The sequence below is a fragment of the Thamnophis elegans genome, chromosome 6 (genome assembly GCF_009769535.1).
Source record: "Thamnophis elegans isolate rThaEle1 chromosome 6, rThaEle1.pri, whole genome shotgun sequence".
In the NCBI taxonomy this organism is placed as follows: Eukaryota; Metazoa; Chordata; class Lepidosauria; order Squamata; family Colubridae; genus Thamnophis; species Thamnophis elegans.
The window spans coordinates 64,834,156-64,854,984 of NC_045546.1; the positions used below are offsets into that span (position 1 = coordinate 64,834,156).

General features: G+C 41.6%; 1 protein-coding gene across 1 annotated transcript in view; it reads left to right on the forward strand.

Moving 5' to 3' along the window:
* Window positions 1-20,829, forward strand: part of DMD (dystrophin) — a 1,161,901-nt gene that overhangs the window by 586,748 nt on the left and 554,324 nt on the right. Inside the window, 1 exon segment of the mRNA XM_032219839.1 lies at window positions 7,598-7,745. Within this exon segment, the coding sequence (XP_032075730.1) occupies window positions 7,598-7,745 (148 nt within the window).

The window sequence follows — 20,829 nt, forward strand, 5'->3', positions numbered from 1 at the left end:
GAGAGAAGAGACCCATTAGCTGCTACCATTCCCACGGGTTCTATCTCCATCTTCACTGATATTTTATGCTGACCTGGGTTGGGTCAGTGTCAGGAGTCAGCACCCCTCCCAGCATCCACTGCAGGGGTAGCTGGTGAAGTATTTTAAGGCAGATTCAGGTTAATGTCAGGGTTTCAAATAACATCCAAAATTAAATCGGAGTCTAAGGCAAAGTATTGCTCAAAGTTCCAATTTATTAAGAGAATCATGTTGGCACATTTGGGGGAACCCAAATCTGAAAGCTTCCTGGTTTTCCCCACCCATTTGAAAATTTAAGATCCTGCCCCCATGCCCATAAGCCCATCATATGGTCCAATCTTCCACTGCCACACTGGCAGTTCCACCCATCCAGTTCTGGTCAGGTGCAGAGGTGTAGAGACAAAGAATGACCTTGGATTCTAGAAAGGAATTTCCAACATCACATTCTACTCCTTACTACTTCCGCTCCCAATTCCCCACTAATGAAACAGCATAGTAGAATAGAATATTAGTGTGGCAGGCCAAAGATCCCAAAAGGAACCAGCTGCAGGCCTGACACTTTGATTTGTCCCATTCCTGGATGCTAGCTCCACCAATAATGGAGAATGGGCATTGGTCTTACTTGAGATGCCTGTTCTCTAGGCAGGTGGAGATAGCATCCAGCCCCCCCCTGTTGGAGGTCCAGTCCAGCATAAGCAAAGAGAGACTTCCCACTCATCACATGTCAGTCTGCAGCAACCTGTTTGTCAAAAAGCTGGGTGGAGCTATCAGAGGAGGCAGGACATTAAATATTGCAGATTCAGTTTGATTGGATAACAGATGGAGTTAACCCATTCCTGGATGCTATCTCCACCTGCCCAGAGAATGGGTGTCTCAGGTAAGACCAACGTCCATTCTAAATCTATGCATGTGCCCTTTGTTTTTATATAGTAAAGTGGGGTCTATGGTGAAGTAAAGGTTGAGAACCACTGGTCTGCAGCATTACTTGGTTCATTTGGACTTCTAAGCAGGAATTTATATTTTTAGCATATAAATGCAAGTCCTCTTTTCTTATACTTTTGTTCATTTGAGAGTGGTGGAAAGTTTATTTGGTTGGTAAGTTCCAAACTTGGAAATCATTTTACCAAATTGCCATATTAAGTAAGGATATACAGAGTTTCAGATTTAAAATCCTAAGATTGCTTGAGGGACGGCATGGCTTTACCAGTTCCATTAACTTAAAGAAGGTGTATTTTTCCCTAGGTTCTCATAGTAGCTATCAATCAGTTTATTACAGTCTTAGACCAGAGACCAGAGAAATAAAAATACTCAGTAAATATACAATTAAAAATTATGGCATAAAATAATAAATAACTACTAAAATCTATAATAAAATTCAGTCTGTCAATTACTTGGATTGTAAAATTATAATCCATAAATTGTGTGGTCCGATGTAGGTTCAACGCTAAAAGGGAAAAGACTAAGCAGTGCAAAGAGTTTGCCACATTTGTTATATAACATAACTATGATGGAGAAGACACGAGTTTGTGATGAATCCCCAGTGCTGCTGCACAGAATCTGGCCACCTGCACTGTAGTTATGGACTGTTCATCCTTAAGCAGCCACTGAAGATAGGTAGTATCGGAATGGCCAGGATACCTAGCAGTTATGGGCAGAATGTTTTTCCTAATCTCTGTATACAAGGAACATCTAAAGAGCATGTGACCCACAGTCTCCACCTCTGCAGGAGCAGTGTCTTTCCATCAATTGTGTCCTTTTATACTTGCCATACAAGACAGCCGATGGAAGCATGTGGCACTGTGCAAGCAAAAATGTGTTCTGGTGGTTTGCTGGCTCCAACTGACTAAGATAGCTGGCAGGAGCAACAACACATCTAATGGCATCTTGAGCCAGAAACAGTGGAACTTTCCCTAAGTCTGCCTGCCTCTCAATGTCCTCCACCCTTTGTTGCAAGGTTTGTCTTGCTAGGTCGTAATCCATCTTGAGTATTGAAGCTGGAGAGAAACCTAGTTTGGCAAGGTTGGACTTGACAGCGTTAATTCATGATGAGGAGAATTTGTCTTGGAGGATTAATGGAGCAAGACCTTGCAGAAAGAAGTTAAGCTTTAGCCAGGGATTTAAGGACACTATACAGATTCTTGCTTTGACTTTTGTCAATCCTGTCTCCAGATGCAGAAGTGCATTTAAGACACAATACAGCACCTGGAGAATTAATCCAATGAATTTGGATTGAACTATTTCTAATGGTATAAAACATGACGCTGACGATCTGAGCAAGGTCCTGTAAAGAACCACTGCTAGCAACTTCGCCAGAAAAAGCTTAATTGTGGCAGGGACATAATATTCTCCCTTTGTATGGAAAAAATTTAAGGATGACACTCACTGATTTTTGGCCCAAGGCAGCCACATATTCTCCATGTGCTTTTCTTGAACCATTGGCCTGAATGACCACCCCCAGGTATTTGAAGGTGGTTACTTGTTCTATTTTGTGACCATTTAGATACCATGAATAAAGTTTTGGTCTTTTTGCAAAGGCCATGATCTTTGTTTTCTCATAATTTATGTCCAGTTTTACAATACTGGACAAGGGCTCGCCAGGCTCTTTTAAGACCTACTGGTGTCCTGGAGAGGATCACAGCATCATCTGCATAGAGCAGCAGGGAGGGCCCAAAATGCATGCCTGTTTAACCCACTTTTGAGTTTTAACTGACTTTGAGAGGGACCCTTGCATATTATACCTCACCTTGAGGGATGTTTTAGTATGTAGGGCACATAATAGATGAAGAAGCCTGTGGTAAATTGAAGCAGCTTCCAGCTTCTCCCATAGCTTAGTCCTGGTAACCATATCAAAGGCTGACTTGAGATCTATAAAATCGGCATATAATGATATAGATCTATTTGATAAGTATTTTTCAATCAGATGATGAAGAACTAAACACTGATCTGTGGTGCTTCTCCCCTCTCTGAACCCAGCTTGCTCTTCAGCGATACGGTGTGCTTGTCCATGACAGCTCTGAAATATGTAGATCCATCTGCATATTTAAAATGTTTTATTCTATCTTTCAAAGAAATGTTATAGGGTAACTTCAGCTTTAAAAATTGTCCACAATAAAAATTTGAACTTGAATTTAGCAATATATGCTACTTCTTACATCCTGCTTGCATTTCATAGTGTTGATTGCACATGGCCGATCACTAAATTCTATGTATAAAGCAGTTCAATTTCAGATATTCCTGGAATTACTAGCAGCACAACTAGCACTGTTTCACAAAATATTACCACAAGTGAATTCACTAACAAATAACAGATTGGAAATCTACAATCTCTTTTGAATTATTTTGATTTTATGTGTAGACAGTTTTAAAAGCACTGAATTAATTGATGGATTAGTTGGGGGTGGGGGAATGCCACTTAAATTGTGAATACTTTGGATGGAGCTGGGAAGGGTAGTTCAGGCAAGAAGGTCTTGGAGGCTGAATGAAAATTTATTCAGATACGAAAAGTATGTCAATGATTGTAAAAAATTGTTATCTGAATACTTTGTTTTTAACATGAATAAGGGTACACCTATGGAATATGTATGGGATGCAAGCAAAGCGTATATGAGAGGAGTATTGATAAACATAAACAAAATACATAGACATAAACAAGGGCAAAAACGTAAAGAATTGGAAGAGGAAATTAAAGGGAAAGAGCTGGAATTAACACTGAACCCAGGTGATACAAAGACTAAGGAAGCAATTTCCATATTAAAATCTCAATTTGATATGCTGATTTCTGACCAGGTAGCCACCAGTTTATTATATGCTAAACATAATACTTTCTGCAATGCAAATAAACCCGGCAGGTGGTTGGCTTATCAGATCAGGAAAAAAAGGAAAACTCGAAATGTATCCAAATTGTGTTACAGAGGGAAGGAGGTGTTTCAACAGGAAGAGATCCAAAAGGCATTTTGAGAATTTTTCACAGAGTTGTACAAAGGGGATAAAATTAGGGATTTAGACATAAATAAATAAATACTTAGATAAAGAGAAAATCCCCCTAGTTAGTGAAGAACACAGGCATAGGTTGAACCAACCAATAACCTCTGGGGAAATCCTGCAGGTAATCAAACAACTAAATAGCAGTTAGCAGTTAGACTTATATACCGCTTCATAGGGCTTTCAGCCCTCTCTAAGCGGTTTACAGAGTCAGCATATTGCCCCCAACAACAATCTAGGTCCTCATTTCACCCACCTCAGAAGGATGGAAGGCTGAGTCAACCTTGAGCCGGTGAGATTTGAACCGCCGAACTGTAGAACTGCAGTCAGCTGAAGTAGCCTGCAGTGCTGCATTTAACCACTGCACCACCTCGGCTCCTTAAAGATGGTTGCAGGCCTGACAGGCACCCTCCCCTCAGAAGAAAAGCGTATCCTATGAAGGAAAGCACCAGGTACAGATGGCTTAACGGCTGTTTATTATAAAAACTTACAGTTAGAAATGGTAGAACCTCTTAGAGAATTATTTAATAAAATTCAATCGGAAGGTAAAGTGCCCCCTTCATGGAAGACAGCATTCATATCGTTGATACCCAAAGAAGATCAAGATCTTACTCAGCCGAAAAATTATAGACCTATTTCATTACTTAATGTAGATTACAAAATTTTTACTAAAATATTAGCAAATAGGTTAATGGTGGTTATCCAACAACTGATACACACCGACCAAACAGGTTTTATACAGGGCAGACAGATGAAGAGCAATGTTAGGTTAATTATTAATGCTTTAGAATACTTGGGAAAGAACAATCAAATCCCTGCCGCATTCATATTTTTGGATGCTGAGAAAGCCTTTGATCGAGTCAATTGGCAATTCTTGTTGAAGATATTGCAAAAAATGCAGATAGGAGATGGCTTTTTACGGTCAATTGGTGCAATATATCAGCAGCAAAAAGCCCAAATCATAGTCAATGGAAGTTTAACAGATTCCTTTCAAATAGAAAAAGGTACAAGACAGGGCTGTCCTTTGTCCCCACTATTGTTTATTATAACTTTGGAAGTATTGTTGAATAAGATACGGGGCTTGGATGGTCTAAAAGGGATCAAGATCAGACAGCAAGAATACAGAGTCCGCGCTTTTGCGGATGACTTGGTTATAATTTTGAAACAACCGCAGGAATCCAGTAAGGTCTTAATGAATACAATTAATCAATATGGTCAAGTCTCTGGATTTAAAATTAATTTAGGAAAAACCAAAATATTAGCTATAAATATGAATACCAAACAGAAGGAAGAACTGGGAGCGATGTTAGGATGTGAGGTAGTTAAAAAAGTTAAATATCTTGGAGTTAATATTTTAACTTCAAATGGGAAATTATATAAGCATAATTATGAACCACTTTGGCATAGTATACAGACGGAAATGAAAAGGTGGGAGAAACTGCATTTATCTTTGCTGGGTAGGATAGCGGCAGTGAAAATGAATATTTTACCAAAATTTTTATTTCTTTTTCAAATGTTACCAATACTCAAAAGAGATGTGAATCTTTTAGAATGGCAGAAGGGTATCAACAAATTTGTATGGGCAGGAAAGAAGCCGAGGGTAAAGATGAAAATAATGCAAGATGTACGTGAAAGAGGAGGATTGAAATTACCTAACTTAAAATTATATTATGATGCAGTGGCCTTATCTGCAATTAGTGATTGGATCCATTTAACCAATGACAGAATATTGAATATTGAGGGACATGATTTGGTATATGTTTGGCATGCTTACTTGTTATTTAACAAAAAACTGGGTAAGAATTTTAAAAATCATATTTTAAGAAATGCTTTATTGCGGGTCTGGAAAAAATATCAACATAAACTAAGTGACAAATTGCCCATGTGGGCAATTCCTAGACACGCAATTGAAAATATGAATATAGAACAAAAACACGATAGAACCACATATAGACAACTCCTTATCACTGAAAGAGGGGTGTTGCAATTAAAATCTTTAGAGGTACTTAAAAAAGAGAAGGTAGTTCAAACGTGGTTTCAGTATGGCCAATTACAGGCTAGGTGGAAAATAGATAAAAAAACTGGCTTTGTAAAAGCTGAGGATAATTTGTTTAAACAAATAAGAGATCAAAGCTTAATGCACATAAAGAGGATATATAATGTATTAATACAGATGGATTCAGAAACGGAATTGATTAAAGACTGTATGATAAAATGGGCTCAGAATATTGAGGAACCAATAATGCTGGACACATGGGAAAGAATTTGGGTAACAAATGTAAAATTTACACAAGCACAAAATCTGAGAGAAAATTTTTACAAGATGTTTTATAGATGGCATTTAGATCCCAAAAAGCTTGCCTCTATGTATCCGAATGTTCAGCCTAAATGCTGGAGATGTGGTTCTCTTGATGCTACATATTTTCATATATGGTGGACATGTCGTAATGTTAAGGCATTTTGGATAAAAATATGGTGGATCTTGCAAAATATCTTCAAAAGAAGGATAAAATTCACTCCTCAGCTGTTTTTACTAGGTATATGTACTGACTTTACAGCAGCAGAGATTAATTTGGTTCTGTACTTAATAACGGCAGCAAGACTCTTGGTGGCGCAATACTGGAAGAAGAAAGACTTGCCTACAATTCAAGAATGGACTCTGAAAGTTATAAACTTAGCCGAAATGGCAAAAATTTCAGCATATCTCAAAGAACATTCAAACGAGAGATATAAACGAGACTGGAAAAAATGGATTGATTATACACAAAGTAAATATGGGACTAAGAAACTCCAGATAGCTTATGCTTAACATCAGTAATAACTTAAATTGTTTAAAATTTGGGTAACAGTAAGAAGCTGAGCTCAATGTAGAGACATTTTAGACTGTGATTGTTAAAAAGTTATACCGTGTATGGGCTCTGGGAAGTCGGGGGGAGGGAAGGGAGGTGGGGTTCTAGGGGGAGGGGGGAGGGGGGAAATATAATATGTGTTAAATTCTAAAGTACATGATTGCATTTGTATACTGTGGCTTTTTAATGTTAGTGTTAAAATAGAACAAGCTGAATATATTGGAAGGTATTAGAAGTAAACCGAAGGGAGGAGTTGAGTGAAAGAAGAAGGAGGGTGGAGAGGGTGAGAGAGAGGAGGAGGAGAAGGAAGGGAGGGAATGGATGAAGAGAGGGAGTGATAGAGGGGGAGGGGAAGTAGGTAGTAGAGGGGTATGTAAGAAGGAAGAATGAAAGTTGGAGGGGGTTGAAAGAGGGTGTATGGTGGGCCAAGGTGGTATATTGGGTTTGTATTGTAGGGGGCATTCTCTATATAAGTGAAGGCTGTGTTTATTACTCAATGTTACATGCTCCGGTTATGCACAGTAAACATGTGATTGTATAGAATGAAATGGAAATTAAAAAAAAGAAAAAAAAAGAAAAAACATAAATTGTGAATACTTCATTTGAATTCTGAAATATATGTTGCTGGGTATCTGTTAAAATATTTTGCAATTATATTTATGTTAGCTAAATTATGTTAAATTAATGTATTTTTAATACAAATATACAATCTATTCAGTATTAATTCTATTTTTCTTTTGTCACTACAGATTTGATGAGGAACAGCATCTTCTGGCAGAATTACAGCATAACTTCAATAAGTTTATTTTATGGTTAAACGAAGCCAGCAGTGTTGTCAGCATTCCAGCTGAGCCAGGAAATGAATATCAATTAAAAGCCACCCTTCAAAAAGTAAAGGTAATATAATTAGGAAACTCTTGTTTCCAATTGTTTCTTTTGCCTTTCTGTGAAATTTAAACACTATAAAAATCTTCAGAAGCTTTCCCATCATTATGGGCTACTAATGTGTTGGATTATAACTTACATTTGCCAACATTTCTAAGGTTTTCAAATAGGACTTCAGTGATATTTTTGGAATGATGTGAAATATAGCAATAGCACTCAGACTTATATACCACTTCACAGTATTTTACAGTCCTCTCTAAGCAGTGTACAGAGTCAGCATATTGTCCCCAACAATCTGGGTCCTGATTTTACCGACCTCAGAAGGATGGAAGGCTGAATCAACCTTGAGCTGGTCAAGATCAAACTTCTGTAATACTACATTCTAATCACTGTGCCACTGTATGAAACAATGAAGTCTTTTCTGTTTATGACAGGAATGAATTGTCACAATATAGAAATAGATTGAATATATGACATTAAGATTGTTTGTCAACTTTTTATACTTTTAGTATTTATTTTTTTGAAAAAGAGTTTTAAAATGATATATCATTTTTAGTCAAAGTACAGTTCTGAAAGAATTAGTGTCCACAGATTGTTTTGAAAAAAAAAATTAGATCGTGTTTAACATTACTGTTTTTGATTGATTTTTTTCCTAGGGAAAAAAATAAGATAAAGACTGTTGAGTTGAACCAAATTGCTGGTGATTTCATGGATATATGCAATCTTTGCTGTTCTCCATAGTGGTGGAGACAGCATCCAGGAATGGGTTAACTCTGCCTGTCATCCAATCGAACTGAGTCTGCAATCTGTATTGACACGCCTCCTCTCAGCTCTCCAAGCTTTTAGATTCAGTTTATCTTAGGACAAGATGTGTTTTTAATCTCACTTCCATTCTTGAATACTTCTACACCATCAATAACATCTGATAACATCTTAATTTAGATGCTAGTTCCCAGCATATCCAGCTAGAGCAGCCTCCCATTCCAGGGGCAAGGGCTTTTGGCAAATTCCACTGAAGGCTGCAAGGCAGCACTTTGGCCTTGCATTTCAGGCCACTACAGGGCAGCACCCATGAGTGAAGCTCCAGAATGCTGACCCTCTGACTGCAGGAAGCAGCGGCGATCACCGCAGGCAGTCCAATCCTAGACAAGGGCAAAGCGCATTAGCGCTTACTCTCTGGTGATAGCCCCAGGCCTCGAGGAGCAGCAAACAGACCTGAAAGAAGGATTGCTGCCATTTTGAGAACCATGACGATGATCACCACCATTTTCAGAGCTGCAACGACGAGGTGAGACTTGGGTGCCACTTTGAGCAGCTAGAAATTTTCCCCGGGGAACATTAGTGTGGGGTGGAGCCCCTTTTAGAGCCCTTCAGCCACAATAATCTAGAAGGCTAATGTATCACTGCCCATGTTCTGGGCACGCCATTTTCAGGGCTGCAGGGGTGTGGCTTATACCAGCAGTGCTTGCCACATGGCATATTCAAAATGGCTGATGCCATGCAGGAGCCATTAGCCGGGGTATTAGAAACCCCTCAGATATCCTCCCCTCATAGAGAGGATGTGGCAAGGCCCTCAGGACCGAGGCCTGCCAGGAAAAGACAAGTCTCTGAGTCCAGGTTGAGAGGGCACTCCAAGAAGGCCTCTAAGGCCACACAGCAAGTGGAGTGCCAGTGACAGAGGGCCTCGGATCATGAATTCACTAAAGCCCAGAGAGAAGCAGCCAGGAGGGCCAATGAACAATGGGCCACAGGACAGGTCAGTCCTCACCCTTTCATGTTACAGTCTTGCACCAATGACAGTCCTCAGCAGGTCGCAATGTCCCCAGACAGCGAGGAGGAGCTGCTTTCCCCTTGTGGTTTTAATCAACCCCTAGAAGGTGGCAGTTTTTGAATTTGAGCCTGAGTTTCTTACATGGCAATGGCAGCCTGAGATGCCTGAGGGCTATCCACTCCTGCGAGATCATGTCATCTGGGTGCACCTGAGGATACTCTGGAATTGGGACGAACCCCTGCCCTGTAGCCTCATGAAATGGGGTAAACCCCGTACTTTTGTGCATTGCATTGTTATATTCAACCCCTGCAAATGAAAGGAGTTCAGCCCAATTGGTCTGTTGGTACTGGACGTAACATCTTAAGTAGCACTCTACCATCACGTTTGCCCTCTCCGCAGCACCATTGGTCACAGGGTGCAAGGCTGTACTAAGTCCCTATGAAGACCCCACTGTTGCCATGAATCTATGCCAGAACCGGGCAGTGGATTACACCCCACTATCTGAAATTATCCATTTGGGGATGCCATGGAGTCTATAGACATGGATAATAAACAGTTTGGCTAGCTTCCTAGCAGATGGAAGGCCGGTATATGCTACAAAATTAGCCTGCTTGGAAAACAGGTCTATTATCGTCCAAATGACCTTGTTTCCTTGGCTGTCCAGTAAATCCATGATGAAGTCCATGGCTATCTGTTCCCATGGCCAAATTGGATCTGCCACTTGCTGTAAAAGTCCAGGAGGCCAGCCAGGCCAGACCTTCATGGTAGTGCAAACAACACAACTCCTTACCTATTCCTCTATGTTCCTTTTCATGTGGGGCCATCAGAACTGGCGATTTACTAAATGCAAAGTCTTGAGGAACCTAAAATGTCCAGCCAAGCGAATGTCATGGCAGCACCACAGCACAGCCACCTGTACCACACTTGGTACATACAAATAACTTCGACCCCTTCCAGGCAAAGCCTTCTTGCTGTGTTAATAAAGTTTCATTTTCTTGAAACCACTGGTCCATTGGGAGTGCTGCTTTTTTAATAAAACAATTTTATTTGTTTTTGAACAAGGACAAACAAATATAAAAATAAAAATAAAAAACCCATCTTCCATTACAAATTGTAGAAAGTGTGTCAGTTACAGTATTTCCATGCATTTCTTCCATAGTCACCACCTGCTTTTCATATCAAATCACATATTTTAAATTCACCTATATTCATGTATATCACAATTATTATATCTCAATTTGACTATAATTGTTTTTACGTCCTTTTATATATAATATTCAAAATCTAGAATAGGATTACATGATAACATTCCATTAAATCATCCCGAGATCATCCAATCACAATGCATCTTTATAACATATTCTAGATAAAGTTTTTAATCTCCATGTGTTGTTTATATAAAAGTTCATATTATCAAACTAATGTATCTATATGTATTGTTATCATTATTAATCATTATTTAACATAGCTATTGTCGCTTCATTTTATACTTACTACTAGTAAACTAAATTTAGCTTAATTTTTATTATACATTTTCATTGCATCAACCTGTATCCCTCCAGCAATAGTACGGTCTTATATCTCTTGCCATTTGTACATTAATGTTCTAGTTACTTTCTTAATAAATCTTGTATAAACTACTCCTGGCAATATGCTGTTCCTTTCATATCTCACAAAAGCTTGAAACCCAACATCTGTTCTTTCCATCAGCTTATCTTTGGTTATCACTAGTGCTTCTGTCAAGATTTCTCTCCTTATCTCCGTCAATTTTTCTCTCTTTTCTTCTTCTTTGAAGAAAAAGGTTTGAAGTTTAGGGTAGAGTTCCAATCCATCCATCTCCCCTTTCCATATTCTGCTCTTGCCATTACCAACCACGCTCACTTTGTTGTCAGTATCCACAGTTTTCTTATCTCTTTGCACATTTTTTTTCTTCCATCTTTTGAACTCTGTCGTCCACATTCGTCATTTGGTAAATATCCTCAGTTTCTCCATCAGATTTTTCTGTTTTGTATTCCATATTCTCCAATCTCTTTTCAATTCGCTCTGTCACAACTAATAGATTTTGAATTTCAAACATAATCATTTGCAATGTTACAGTTTCTTTTTCCTACTGAACCATTCTTTCAATTTTGCAGACATTGACACTATAGGGTTCAAGGCTATTTTAATAAACTTCAAACAGGTTCATTTATTATCTTTCAAGTCAAAATGTTGTCTTCCCTCCAATAGCTAGTGATAAAATTTCCAAAAGGCACCTGTATAAACAACTTGTGCTCTTCCTACTATCACTGTCAGTAAACAAACTGAAAGAACCTTGAATCTCAAGTGATCAAAGAGAAAGAAGAAAAAACAATGTATCCAGCCTCCAGCCTCTAAGTGGCAGTGTAACTGCTTTTCCTCCTGTTGTTACAACCCTCTTTATAATCCTTCTTATTTTCTTCTTTATAGTCCAAGCTTAAGAAAGAAAAAAAAAACAAATGGAGATCAAAAACAATCCAATCAATCAAATCAAACATTATTTTAAAAAGGAGAATTTTAATCCATAGGTATAAGAAAAAGTGAAAAAGAAGAAGAAAGAATTAATCCATTCAGTTTAAAAAATAGGGAGCCCCTGCAAAAGTTCCATCCATGAAAAAAAAATTAGAAACTGGATAACACACTAAGTTCAATGCATATCAATCTCGCTGTCTACAGTCTTTTGTCTTCAATCTTAACTTAACTTAATTTTTTTTCTTGGGTAGTCTCTTCCTCTAATAATAAAATTTCCTCACCAATTCGACACACTTTCTCTTTCCGCTTTCTTCTCATTCTGGAGCTGTCCCAACTTCAGCAGCTTCATTAGCTGCGTTTCTGTCTCCGGAAAAAAAGGCTATTCCTGGATCTTTCAGGGACTTTGTGGTGTCCCTGAGATCAGCAGGAAGTGCCCTTCTCAATCACCATCTCTGTGGGATGGTTTAGATCCAAATGGACCACCAGCAGCAGAAATTTGACTGTGATCTCACAGCACCAAGATCGCATGTCGTCCCATCGCAACGTCAGCTCTCTTCTTCCAGGAGTGCTGCTTTGATTGCTCTGGAGAGGTCCTCCCCCTGGGCATGCAGGTTTGGTGTTGGTGAGCCTGTTGAGTGGCTCCTTTTATTATGATACTATGGTTTGCAGGAGAGGGCATTGGCTAAGACAGTGATGGCGAACCTATGACACGCGTGTCAGTGCTGACACGCATAGCCATTTGGGGTGACACGCACAGGATTTCAGGATTTCATGCGATTCATCCTCGGCTCCTGCACGGCCGCCGAGGATGAAAGAATCTGTGCTGGAGGAACGGGGGGGGGCGTGGGACGTGTGATCTCCCCCGCCCACACTCACTTACTGTATCGCCGCCGCCCCTTTCTGAGCGCAGGGGCTGCTGGTAAGGCGTGCGTGCCGTGCGCACACATGTCATCAGCGCGGCGAGGGAGGACCCGCAGGAGAGGAGCGCGGGAACAGTGCGCACCTCTCTCCAGTCAGGCCGGCACAGAGAGTCTACTCCTGGGACTGTCGGTTACGACCGCACCACAGCAGGGAACAGCGGAGTGCCGACGGGAACTGTGAGCGCCATTAGCAGCAACTATTGGGGTGCCATGGACTTGTAATTGCCCACAATAACTAAGTGAGGGGGAGGTTGTGTTAGCTTGTTAGGCTAGTTAACTCCTAATTGGCTATCTATAATTCTATCTGCTGTCACTGGCCCACTGATGGAAAAAATAAAAAACAAAGGTTAAGTAAAGGGAGTGGTAGTGGCAGTGGCCGACCCTTTCAAGAGACATGAAGCGAGATGTATGGCATTATAGAAAAAAATGGCAGATCATTTTGCGTTCTATGTTCTGAAACGGTAGTAAGCAGAATGTGGAATATAAATAGACATTTTGAAACTAATCATTCCCAGCTCTTGGAAAAAAGTGAGGATGAAAGGAGGGAATACATTTCCAGGAAGCTACACCTTTATAAGAGCCAATCTAACTCCATCCTTAAATTTATGAAAGGCTCTACAAATTTAAACTCTGCAAGTTTGAGCATTGCTCACTCCATAGCTCAGCATGCAAAAGCGCTTAATGAGGGAGAATTTATTAAAGAAACTCTCCTAAGATGTGCGCCAGTTCTATTTCACGATATGCAGAATAAAGATGCAATTATTAAGAGAATATCTGAGTTACCACTCAGTAGAAATATTATAAAAGACCGAATAATGAGACTGAACACAAACGTACAACAGCAATTAAAGAGAGACATAAGGAATTGTAAATATTTTTCCATCTCTTTTGATGAAACTACTGATGTCACATCGCATGCTCAGTTGGCCATTATTGGTCGATATTCTGATGGTCACACAATGAGAGAAGAGTTGATAAAGTTAGTATCAGTGCCAACAAGTACATCAGGAAGCGAAATATGTAAGGTTGTTATGCAAACATTCTGCGACCTAAGCATTGATATATCTAAAGTTGTGTCAGTGACGACAGATGGTGCCCCAAACATGGTGGGGAAAAACATTGGATTTCTGAAATTGTTTACAGAAGCTATTGGACATGCGATTGTGCCTTTTCATTGTATTATCCATCAGGAGGCTTTATGTGCCAAGGCGGGATTCACTGACTTAAATGACTTAATGTCAGTTCTAACAAAAATAGTTAATTTAATAGCTGCTCGCCCCCTTCACAAGCGAGAATTTTCAGCACTTTTACAGGAGGTTGATTCCACCTACAGTGGACTGCTGATGTACAATAATGTAAGATGGCTGAGCCGAGGCAAGGTTCTTGAGCGCTTTGTGGAGTGCTTTGAAGAAATTAAGGTATTTCTTGAAGAGAAGGATCTGGGAAACTTTCCTCAGCTCAATGATGATAAGTGGGTCAACACCCTGATGTTTTTTACAGATCTCTCTGTTCATGTTAATGAACTGAACTTAAACTTACAAGGTTTTGGCAAAAGTATTGATGTTATGTTTGGATACATAAAAGCTTTTGAAAGTAAAGTAAAAATTTTCAAGCGAGATGTAGCAACTAAAACGTATAAGTATTTTCCTCGAGTAAAAAAGCATTTTGAGAAGGCCAGTGCAGCTGTACGAAATGAAGTGGAACTCTTGCATATGAAGTACCAGCATGTTTTAGACTCGTTACTTGACCAGTTTACTGATAGATTTAGTCAATTTAGAAGCCTAGAACAGACCATGAAAATAATTAAGTATCCTGATGTAGTAGTCTACAATAGTTTGGAATTAAATGGTTTCCAATGGATGCAAATAGATGATTTGGAGATGCAGCTTGCAGAATTTCAAGACAGCATCTGGGCTCAGGTGTTTGTCGACTTGAGGTCAAAGCTTGAGAATCTGGAAAGCGGCCGCTTGGAGAATAAAGATGAATGCCACTACGAACAGGAAATTTGGAGTGCCTGGAACAGACTACCAAATACTTTTAGCACCCTGACAAATATAGCAACAGCTTTACTCACAATTTTTCCTTCTACGTACTTTTGTGAGACCTTATTCTCAGCATTAAATAATATCAAAACCAACAAAAGAAACAGATTGACAGATGAGGTTAGTAGCGCTTTCTTGGGCCTGAAGTGTACAAAATACCAATCTTCAATTGAAGATTTAGCCAATGAAATTCAGCAACAAAAAAGTCACTAATAGGCAGGTTAGTTAAAGAATTCGCCCTCCCCCTCACTTATCTCAGTTCACGGCAGCCGACTCCACAGCCCTGGTTCACGGCACCCCAAACAAGTTCAATAACTCCACAGCCCTGGTTCACGGCACCCCAAAAAAGTTCAATAATATCAAGGGCAACATACGAAATCGACTGATGAACAAAGAAGTTACTAAGCAGGTATGTTAAATAATTTGTTTTTGGTTTATTAAATACAATTATATTGCAATTATACATTTTTGTAGTTTAAACTATAAATTGCGCAAAATTATGTTTTTGTCGAAGTGACACACAACGTGAGTTATGCTCGATTTTTTGCCGATTTTTGACACACCACGCCAAAAAGGTTGCCCATCACTGGGCTAAGAGGTTCTTGCCCCCCGGTATATATTTTAATTGGAAGTTGAATCACCGAAAATACAAGGCCCATCTAACTTGTTTTGGCGATAATCTTTGTGGGGTCTGGAGGGCCTCCAAATTCTGGTGGTCCATCCAGACCTCGAAGGGTATCCCTCTCCCTTCTAGTAAATGCCACCACGTCAATAGGGCTCACTGGACTGCAAACACCTTCTTCTCCCAAATGGACCAGTTGCGTTTGGTCCCTGTCAACTTCCTCAAGGTGTAGGCACATGGCTGTAGGGCTCCTTCATTGTTCTTTTGTAAGAGGACTGCAGCCACTGCCAAATCACTGGCATCTGCCTGAACCACAAATGGCTTAGTGGGCTCTGGGTATTTCAGTACTGGCTCTTGTGCAAACAAGGACTTCAGATGCTCAAACGCTTGCTGACATGCTGTTGTCCACACAACTGGGCTTCCCTGTCCAGGATTTGTTGTTAGATGTTTTGTGCGTAAGAAGTTAGTTAGTGGAAGGGCCACTGAGCAAAGGATGGAATGAACTGGCAATAGAAATTGGCAAACCCTAAAAAACTCTGCAACTGCTTGCGGGTTTTAGCAGCTTGCCAGTCCAACACCACCTTTACCTTCGTGGGGTCTATCTCCACCCCTTTAGGTGAAATACAAAACCCAACGTAATCCAGTTGCGTCCTGTGGAATTCACATTTAGACAATTTGAGCCACTGCTAATGGAGTCCAGGGATAAACAGAAAATTCTGCCATCCCTCTATTAGTGTGCTGAGGGTCAACCTCCTCCCTACTTTTGCCACTCACCCTTTTGGGGGTTGGATGGGAGATTCAACCTCCCCCATCTGCAGAGACAACTCCCCTCCAGGCAGGGTCAGCAGCAGGACAGTGTAGGTAGAAGCAGCCAGTGCTTTCCACCCAAGAGATCCTTCAGGGGTGGGGTAGGTCACCCCTTTCGGCATTGAAAGTGACTGCCTAGAGAACCTTCCCATTGGAGACTGATTAGCTTTCTTTGTCAGCTGATGGGAGGAGATAACCATGGATGCCTGGGTCAAGGGGATGGTGAAATTCGGCCTCTCCCTAGAATTTCTCTCCACCCCCCCTAAGATTTTTCATCAGTTGCCCCGTATCTCGAGACTGGGAAAAGTGACTCCTCATGGAATCGACAGTCCAGCACCTTCTGGAGATCCAGACAATTCAGCCGGTTCCAGAGGAGCAACAGGGTCAGGGATTCTACTCCCACCTGGTCATTGTCCCAAAGACTTCAGGGGGTTGGTGGGTAATTTTAGACCTCAAGCATATGAACCGCCACATTGTTCAAGATGCACTCACTCCAGACCATCCTGGAGGGTCTCGGGGGTGGGGGGTGGGGTGACTTCCTCACATCAGTGGATCTCACAGAGGCATATCTGAATGTACCCATTCTTTCCACCCACAGGCAGTTTCTCCACTTCTTCTATGTGGGGAAGCATTCTCAGTACAGGGCCCTCCCTTTTGGCCTCTCATCAGCCCCCAGGGTGTTCACCAACCTGCTTGCAGTGTTAGCAGCCCATCTCCATACCAGGGAAGTCAGGATCCAGTGCTATCTGGACAACATCCTACTCCAATCCAGATCAGCAACCCAGGCAGAGAGAGACCTGAAATTTATCCTTCAGATTCTACAGGACCAAGGATTCTCCATAAATCTGGACAAAAATGGACAAAAATGTCTTCAGAGAGCCAGATCGCCTGATGTTGACAATAGATGCCGGCTTCTGTGGCTGGAGAGCACACTTACAATCAATGATGGCTCAAGGCCAGTGGTTCCAGCCAGATCTGAGCCACAACATAAATTGACTGGAACTTTGGCTGGTCAATCTGGCCCTCGTCCACTTCCAGGACAGCATGGCCAACAAACACATCCTGGTCCTCACAGACAACACGGCCACAAAGGCCTATATCAACTGCCTATATCCCTCATGCAAGAGGCTGAACAACTGGGCCTCTGGGCAGAGAGACATCTACTGTCCATAAGGGTAGAGCACAACTCGGAGATGGCAAATGTACAGACAGACTGGCTCAGCTGAACCACACTGTCAATCACACAGAGTGGTGCCTGCACCCTAACCTGTTCTGGGACTTGACCAAATGGTATGGACTTCCAAAACTTGATCTCTTTGCCACTCCAGACAACAGCCAGCTGCTCAGGTACCACACCAGATACACAGTCCCAGGGAGTGGATGCCCTCTGCTGCCCATAGCCTCCAGGGCTGTTGTATGCTTTCCTTCCTTTTCCACTCATCCAGAGGGTCATCAGGAAGATGCTGGAGGAGGAGGAGGAGCTGAAGCTATACTGGCCCAGACAGTTCGTGGTTCGTGGACCTGGTGAACCTTTCCATGGCTCCACTCTGGAGGATCTCCCCAACTAAGATTTTGCTCAGCCAGAGGTCACTCATCACATGGACCCTCAGTGGCTTCAGTTGACCTGGAGATTGAGCGGAGGGTTCTGAGCATGGACAATCTATTCACGAGGGTCATCAGGATGATCCAGGCATCAAGATGGCCTTTGACCAACCATATATACAACACCACCTGGAGAGCCTTTGGCCACTGGTGCTCGAGCAAGGACCTTGTACACTTCAATGCTTCCATCCCTTGAGTCTTGGGATTTTTCCAGTAAGGACTTCACAGCGACTTGTCTCCTAATACTCTCAGGAGACAGGTAGCAGCCCTCTCTTCTGTTCTGACTTGCAGGTCTCTAGAATCCCTGGCCCACCACCCTTTGGTCTGATGGTTCTTAAGGGGTGCCACTAATTTCAGACCTCCAGTTGTCCACATATATCCAACTTGGGACTTGATCAAAGTGCTGAACTCCCTCACCAGGGCTCTCTTTGAACCCTTGAGGATTAACTGTCTTGCTACCTTACCCTTAAGGTGGCATTCCTGGTGGCCATCACATCAGCCAAGCAGGTATCAGAACTGACAGCCTTATTGGTGAGGCAAGACTTCTGTGTGTTCCGTTCGGACAGGATGGTGTTGCGGCTGGACCCATCCTTCATCCCTAAGGGAAACACATTGTTTCACAGAGCCCAGGAGCTGGTGTTGTCAAACATCTGCCCTGAATCAGTCCATTGTCTGGAGTGGAAGTGGCACACGCTAGATGTCTGAAGGGCCCCCTGCATCTGGATCAGGAGGACCTCTTCACTGAGATGCACAGAATCCTTGTTCATCTCCTTTCAGCCTGCCATGATGGGCAACAAGGTAATCCCATCTTTGTTGGATCAGGGCCTGCATTGCAAAAGTTTACGAATTACCACTGCCAAGACACATTACTGCCTACTCTACCAGGAGTGCAGCCACAGCTGGGGCATGAGCAACGCAGGCTTCGATAGAAGAGGTCTGTCAAGCCACCACATGGGTCTCTCCAACCCCATTTATCTGCCATTACAAGTTGGATAGCTATGCCTTGGCAGAGGCTGCCTTTGGCAAGTAGGTTCTGCAGAGAGTATACACTAATCAGGGGACTTCGGTCTGGATAATGTCCTACCCATAAGGACAAGCCAGGCTTTGTTATGTCCCATTCCTGGACAGTAGAGATAGCATCCAGCCCCACATGGATACATGTCCGGTCCTGGGCCCCAGAGGAGACATTTTTTCACAATCACACATCAGTCTGCTGCGACACCTTCATCAAAAGCTGGCAGAGGAGGTGCGTCATCACAGATTGCAGACTCAGTCCAATTGGATGACAGACTGAGTTAAGCTATTCCTCCACTGCCCAGAGAATGGGCATCTCAGGTAAGACCAACGTCCATTTTGCTATCATCTCTACTCATTAGGTGTATGGACAGGGAAGTCTTACATCCTCTGACTTTTCTGGTTACTCCAGTGTTGTCTGTGTTTGAAAAGCCCTGTGTTGTTTCTGATTTGTCCTTCCTGAGGCTGACATTCCACAGGTTCAGCTAGAGCAGTTTCTTCAGCATCAGATTCACTGAGAGTGTGAGATATGAACCCTGGCCATGACATTTATAATCTACATGAAAATTATAATGTATGTATGTATGTATGTATGTATGTATGTATGTATGTTCATCACCCAGAGTCACTTTTCTGAGATGGGCAACTGTAAAAATTGAATTAAACAAATAAATAAATTTCTGGCTTGCAATGTTTCTATCACTTCTAAAGTGCCCATCCACTGAGGAACAACATCAGGATTGAGTAAATGGTTTCCAGACTGACTTTCTGAAGCCAAAGATAATTGAGACTCTGGGGCAGTGATAGACAATTGCAGGGACGTGCAGTCACTGGAGGCAGGGGAGGCGGAGCCTCACCAGGCAAATAAGGAAAAGGAAAGAATTTTTAAAATAATTAAAAAGGCCAGGGTAGTTGCTGCCAGACTCCAAGTCACAGTGACTTTGAGTCTGCTTAGTGTTAACTGTAGGGGGAGGCTAGAGAACTATGGGCCTCCTTTGCATAAGGAATTTTTCGCCTTTTAACAGTTAAGCAAGGGTTAAAAAGCAAAAAAATTCATATGCAAAGGAGGCATGTGATTCTCCTGCCTCCTGATCTGGGAGCAGCAAATCATGCCTTGCAGTTGAGCAACTGCACAATCTAGCAGCAGGAGCCTTGCTTGTAAAATGCGCCTGTATTGGAAAAGTTCATGCTCTGAGCAAGTTCAACTCTCCAGCATGCAAGTAAAGTTTCTTTGGTTTTTCCAACCTTTTACCATAATGTCTACAGAGAGGTTCTCAATTATTCAGATCTGCGCTTTTTCCAAAGGCGAGTGGACTTTCTGGGGTTCCCCCCCCCCTTTTCAGACATTTCTTTTCTCATGCAAGAGGATAGAAGAACCGAAAGCTTCATGGATGAGAAGCGAAACGTTTTCAAGGGGGGGGAATACCCCAAGAAAGTCAACTTTTGGGGAAAAAAGCACCTTTGGGACCACTTCTTCTTGGGTTAATGTCCCTGGCGTTTGGGGACTTTAAAAGGATGTGTGTTTCTCTCTTGCATTCTTTATATTTCGCTACGTCCTTTGTTCAGTGTATTGGTATTTCCATTGTCTGATAACTGCCAGGATGCTTTTAATGTTTTGTTATAGCCGCCCATTCCAAAATGCGATATTTCACATATTTTAAAGGAATAGTCATGGCAAAGCGAGAGGTTAGTCCACTTTAAGCTCCAAGGTGGGGTTTTGCTGTTTTTGAAATGTGTTGCTGTAATCCGGTGGGGTGCATCGTATTTCCCTCCCTGCCTGGGCAAATCATTAAACAGTGTTTTGTCGGTGTCAGCTGACAGGGTGCAT